General features: G+C 35.8%; 1 protein-coding gene across 6 annotated transcripts in view; it reads left to right on the top strand.

Moving 5' to 3' along the window:
* Positions 1 to 6,179, top strand: part of LOC144965943 (vitamin D3 receptor-like) — a 334,906-nt gene that overhangs the window by 228,099 nt on the left and 100,628 nt on the right. Inside the window, exon 2 of one of the 6 annotated variants that reach the window (XM_078901825.1) lies at positions 4,337 to 5,249. The exons of the other annotated variants lie outside the window; for them this stretch is intronic. Coding sequence (XP_078757951.1) covers positions 5,176 to 5,249 — 74 coding nt within the window. The 5' untranslated portion in view covers positions 4,337 to 5,175. The remainder of the gene's footprint in view (positions 1 to 4,336; positions 5,250 to 6,179) is intronic. 6 annotated transcript variants of the gene reach the window in all.

Genomic DNA, 6,179 nt, shown 5'->3' with positions numbered 1-6,179 from the left:
AACCAATGCAGACGTAGGGGAATACGGGGGGAAACCATTGTAAACGTTCATTTCATGTTTCAAACTGCTTTCCAAAATAACCCACCTTTGTTAGCCCGTGTTAAATTCTCCTGCCATTCTTCCTTTGGGGTTTTTATTTAAATTGGACGCTCTGCTTTCTTCAATACTTTTTCTCTTCTTTCACATTCCGAATTGGAAGTTTAAAAGACTTTTAAACGTTTTTTAAGTTAAATGATTTTTTTAAAAAATACAAATATTGTGGTTTTGTATGTGTGTGTGTGTGTGTGTGTGTGTGTGTGTGCGTATGTTTGTGTGTGTGTGTGTGCGTGCGCACGCGCGTATCTGTATTTGACTATGTATTAGTAAGTGTTGTCTATTTATGTGTGTACGTGTGTGTGTTTGTAATGTGTGTTAGTCTGTTTTATTTTTATTTTAAATTTTAGGCTGTATGTTTGTTTTTGTTTGTTTTTTTGTTTGCTTGTTTTTTGTTTTGTTTTTGTTTTTATTTTTCTTCTATTTTTAAAAAAAAGTGAGAATGCGACAGAATTTTTAAAAAATCAAAAAAATCCGTTGTCATGAGAGATCCTGCTCCACCGGGGATGGATCCCAGTCTGATCATTGTAAAGGGGATAACGTTGGAGGTAGAAGAAAGCAGGTCTGTCCCATTCCTGCTGTCCAAACTATAGCTTGCACATGTATATGTCCCTATCTTACAATCGGTTGGGAATGGTTAATTGAGCTATAGCTTGGCGAAGAAGCTCATAACATTGCCATCCGGAAGTATAACGGACCAACACACAAAACTGTGTGTATCCATGAACGTTTATAGTCTGGTTAATACAGTTTAGTGAGAATTACTCATGAACGCGGATGGCAAAAAACAATAAAAAAGACCCGAATGACGTCAACTTCGAACTATCTATAGTTGCACATGTACATGTCACTATCTTACAATCGGTTGGGAATTGTTAATTGATCTATAATATAGTCATTTAGATTGAATTGATAAAACGAGTTAGACGTCACTCAGCTCTTTGTTATTATTTTTGTTTTTAGCCAGCCATTTGTATGAATAGTTCTCACTAACTTGTATTAATTAGACTATAACTGTGTAAGGCTACACGTAGTTTTGTGTGTCGGTACGTTCTATCCGTTTGGCGGATGTTATGAGCATTTTACCTAAACGCACAGCATTAATAGAATGAAAACGGATCATCTCTTTGGCTGGCAAAATATTTACGATAAATTTGAGTGGCGAAATTTGAGTGACCGATCTTTACGTACAGGAAAGTAATGAATGTAGTGAAACGTATTAAACAACAACAACAACAACAACAACGACAACAAAATCAACAACAACAACAACAACAACAACAACAACAACAAAATCAACAACTACAACTACACAAACACAGAAAAAGAGAACTACAACAACAACAACAATAAAACCAACAACAGCAGCGACAATAACACTTAATAAATAGATTATTTATAGAAAAAAAAAGTAGAAAATTAAATGCATTAAATATAAAATTTAAAAACATGTTGGGGAAAGACTGCAATAACTGTTTTTGAAAATCGAATGAAAGAACGAACGAATAGATGAATGGATTATAAATCAATTGACAACCAATAGACATTAAATCAAGGAATGAATGCATTTAGAAATAGAAAAGATTTTTTTATTTACAAACCATAACTACAAATAATGATTAACAAATACAACATGTCAATTGATTCACAGATTTTTTAAATTATTGAATAGAATAGAATCTTGTTTTTTTTTTAATATTAAAAAATATAAAGAAAAGAAATGGATAGATACATAGAGGCTATATTACAGAAACAACTAAATAAAATCAGTAAACCAGTAAGTACACTGGAGACTAAATCATCGTTCCGTTAGGTTTTCTAACAAATCTTGGTATTGTGGGTTGAGGGGGAGAGGAGAGAGAGAGAGAGAGAGAGAGAGAGAGAGAGAGAGAGAGAGAGAGAGAGAGAGAGAGAGAGAACTCATAAGAGCATCTAGACACACCGCTGGTTGTGATTTCCATGCGTGTAGCCCGTTAAGGAACCGCAGGTTGTGTTTGTGCGGCTTTTGTTTGGTTTTTGGTTGTGTTATTATTTATGATAATTATTTTATCTTTAAAACACGAGATTATCTAAACCACAAGGCCGTACGCGCAAAGACAAAGTGTCTTGCCCTAGGGTACATAAAAAGATAATGGAATAAAGCTGTTAGTTTATCATATCACACGGCAGGTCGTATTGAAGACGGGCATAAATGTGTCTGCCGTACTATGAAAAAAACACGTTTTTATTTTTTAAAATTTGACCTGAAAACTCGTCCTTCAATTATCGATACTTAAAATGACCCTCATCTTGTCTAAAATTCTCAAAACTGGCACTTCCGTCAAGTTTTCCCTAAGTCTCAGGATTGAGAGTCTTTTTTTCCAGGATGAGCGACCTTTTAATCGGTCGATATTTGTAGAACGAGTTATCTGGCCAAAATGTTTTAATTCGTGTTTGTTTATTTCTCAGAGCGGGGCAGATGTGATTCTGGTGAATCCTTTTCTCAACGTAATCTCATACAACAACGTGTTGATACGATATGATATTGGATTGTTGTCTTATAATAAATACTAGTATTCAAAGAATTCCAGTTGTACAACTTTAAAACACCGGGACTCTGATGGTATTTGTAAGATATTAAGGCTGGGGAAGATCTTCACATTTATAAGAATAAAGAATGGAGAGGGAGGGAGGGGGTGGGGGCAGAGATGTCATTTCCCCTTGAAAGAAAAAGAGTTGTAAAATGGGTTTGATTGAGGGTTAGAACACGAGGGGTTCCGCTTGGTTGATCATGCACACCTGGGACTCCACCACCAACCTCTACTGGATCGAGAAGCGATGACACGCCAGTATTGCCGTACTCTGGAAATACACATTTTAAAAATTTAGCCAGAAAACTCCTCCTTCAAAGACGATCGATTAAAATAACTCGTCTCATAAAAAAAAAAAAACAACTCAAACCTTGGACTTTATAGAATACCTCAGTGAAGTCCCAGAACTAAAAGGTTTGGTTTTTTTTTTTACAAGAGAGGGTCATTATAATCTATCGATATTAGAAGGACGAATTGTCTGACCAAAATTTTTAAAATGTATTTGTTTTCTTTTCATAGAACCAGGGATGATAGTAACGTCTTCTCTCGTAATCTTCTTCTCGCCTTTCCAGTTTGTTTGCCTCAAGTTTTTTTGTTTTTTTTTTTTTAATTTATTTTATTTTATTTTATTGTATTTTGACGGAAGGCTTACACCTTCAAGAACAATTTCAGTTCGTGTTAACGATAATAAATTATGCTGCACATTCGAAAACTCATTCAGCGAGTTTTTGTTTGGTTTGTGGATAATAAATAATGTATTTCAATGTTGTAAAGGCGTAAGGAAAAGATTATGAATATGTATGTATAGCGGGTCTAATAGAAGGGGATAAATTTTATGTGTTTCTGGTGTCGTGAAAAAAGATAATGTTGATGATGGTGGTGGCTGCGGTTTTGGTGGTGGTGGTGGTGGTACATGGTGGTTGTTGTGGTTGTAATAGGATTGGAGCCAATGGTGGATGTTATGGCAAGCTACGGGTTTCTAATAAAATAAACTGTTGGTCGATAGAGCAATTTTATTGGTTTTTAAAATCAAGGTTATGGGAAAATTGGTTAAGACGAACGATTTATGTAGGCTTTGACATCCATTTGAATGGTAAGGAATACAGACCTGGCGCTGTCTAGTGCAATGGAGTTGGACACACGATCTGTAGTTTGCATTTCGTTATTTAAATGTGTCGCGGACGGCTAACGTCTCCACGCATTAAAAACACGTCGGTTTATTTCCTTTCCGTTATCTACGCGTTGTTGTTGTTGTTGTGATTGTTTTTATTCTGTCTTTTAATTAGAAAACAATCTTTCTTAGGGAGGGGGAGGAGGAGGGAGATCTATGACTCGTGATCAATATCAATATTATTTGCAACAATCACATTTTTGGGATTTTCCCCCCTTTTTGAAATCGTTAAAACAATAGAGTTTGAAATGTCTAATTTTTAATTTGCATTGAGAGAAAATGATATGCCCATAAGCTTTGGTCCATCCCGAAATTATGAACAAAAAGTATTAAAATGGAGTTTATAGTGCCAGATTGACGGATAATAAAAATCCATGCAACGATAATAAATGACCGTTTGATTCCTAGCTGTGATAAAATATATATAGAACAGTAGGTTTTTGTCTGTCGTCTTCATTACCATTAGTATTTAATTGTTTTCACTTATGCTCTCAAAATACAGAGATTGTCAAAATGCATTAATTGCCAAAATACAATAGTCATCAATTGGTAACAATTCCAGAGATGGTTAATCATTAACACATACCACTTTTCTATTTGACAAAACACCGAATTCGTGAATTGGATTCTTCTTCAGTTTTAAGTTTTCACCGGAAGTGACTTGTGTAGGAAAATTAATGGACATGACCAGAAAGAAACTCCGACGTCACAACAAATACCATCAATGATTTCACTACCACATTGACAATGACGTCATCACGTTCTTCATCGTCATCTCCTGCATCGCCTTCTTCATTATCCCATAGCAGTTGCACATTTGATCCAGAATGTTGAGATGACAACGATCCATTCTCGTCGCCACCGGCAAGCTGTAGCATCATCTTTCCTCTCCGCCAACCTTGCCATCCTCTCTTTTTTCATCAGCGGGACTTTTCTTCATCCACATCATTATCCAGATCGTTATCATCAAACACAGCAACATTTGCATCCCATTCAACGTTATTATTACCCCACACTCTACAACAACAACAATATTCAATTTTGAATACATCAGGACATAGTAGTGCATTTGGGGGGAAAAATTCACAGAATGCCCAAAGGAGATCCTTTTATTTTGTGACATGCATTATGAACCTTTGTCTTGTTATAGAATTGATTTTAGTTATAATATCATAAAATATTTTATTTTCTTCGACATCTGTTACGGTTGGTTTTTTGTACATCTTTAAAATCTGAAAAATTTAAAGTGTGATACGTGTAGCCAGGGACATTCAAAGGGGAATAATTTGGTTGTAAAAATCTGATATTTATCCACCCTTGACTCACACACACACAGCAGCCATGTGGAGCTTACTTCACGCCTATCCTTACGCCACACAATTCCCGCCTATACCCTTCCATGGGATGCCGCCAAGGTAGGTACTTGATATATACTGCTTTATTTATCCACCTACTACATAATGTCTATTATTATTATACTTTATCAGCCTTTGTACATCTACCCATTTATCTACATACCTACCTTCGTCCTACCATCCTACCTACATGACAGGTCTATCTACCGATATATCCATCTATCTATTCATCCACCCATCCATCCGTCTATCTATTTATTCACCTATCTATCTCTCTATCTATCTATCTATCTATCTATCTATCTATCTATCTATCTATCTATCTATCTATCTATCTATCTATCTATCTATCTATCTATCTATCTATCTATCTATCTATATGTCTATCTATCTAAATATCTATCCATCTGTCTGCCTATCTACTCGTATATTTGTCTATCCATGTATATCTGTCATATTCTATTCTCGTAATGTATATGTTATATCGATGTTAAGCATTATTTCTATTTTCCAAGTCACTTTTAATTACTTGCAATATTCTCTATGTTGCAATACGTGACGTGTGGTTTTTTTTCTATGCTGGCGCACGTCGTCCTGATGAAATATACGAATCATTACATTGTGAGGGTAACTCGATCACATGACCAATGGCTGTCTACACTCGTTCGCAAATAATTATAACATGAAGGCGTAGGCGAGAGACAAACGACGCCAAGCAATTGTTTCCTTTGGTCCTAGGGGTAGACATTACATAGAAGATGTGCATGAGACACCATTTTTTTCATAGTTCACGTTGATTGTGTGAAAATATCAAGTAAAGAAATAAAGGAGCAGGCACCAGTGTAAGATAAAGAACTGAACAACTGTGTATGAAATGTGTGTCGGAAGGGGGGGGGGGCTTTGCATTCAACGGGCGTTTTGTCCAAAGGGAAGCAAGCAATTTGTACTGTCTGTTGGACTAAAATTGACTCCCCCTTGTGACGGATGACT

Source organism: Berghia stephanieae, chromosome 2 (assembly GCF_034508935.2).
Source record: "Berghia stephanieae isolate SIO BIC M18660-M18661 chromosome 2, UCSD_Bste_1.3, whole genome shotgun sequence".
Lineage (NCBI taxonomy): Eukaryota > Metazoa > Mollusca > Gastropoda > Nudibranchia > Aeolidiidae > Berghia > Berghia stephanieae.
The sequence above is the reverse complement of the archived record's forward strand: the minus strand, read 5'-3'. Positions and strand labels throughout refer to the sequence as shown.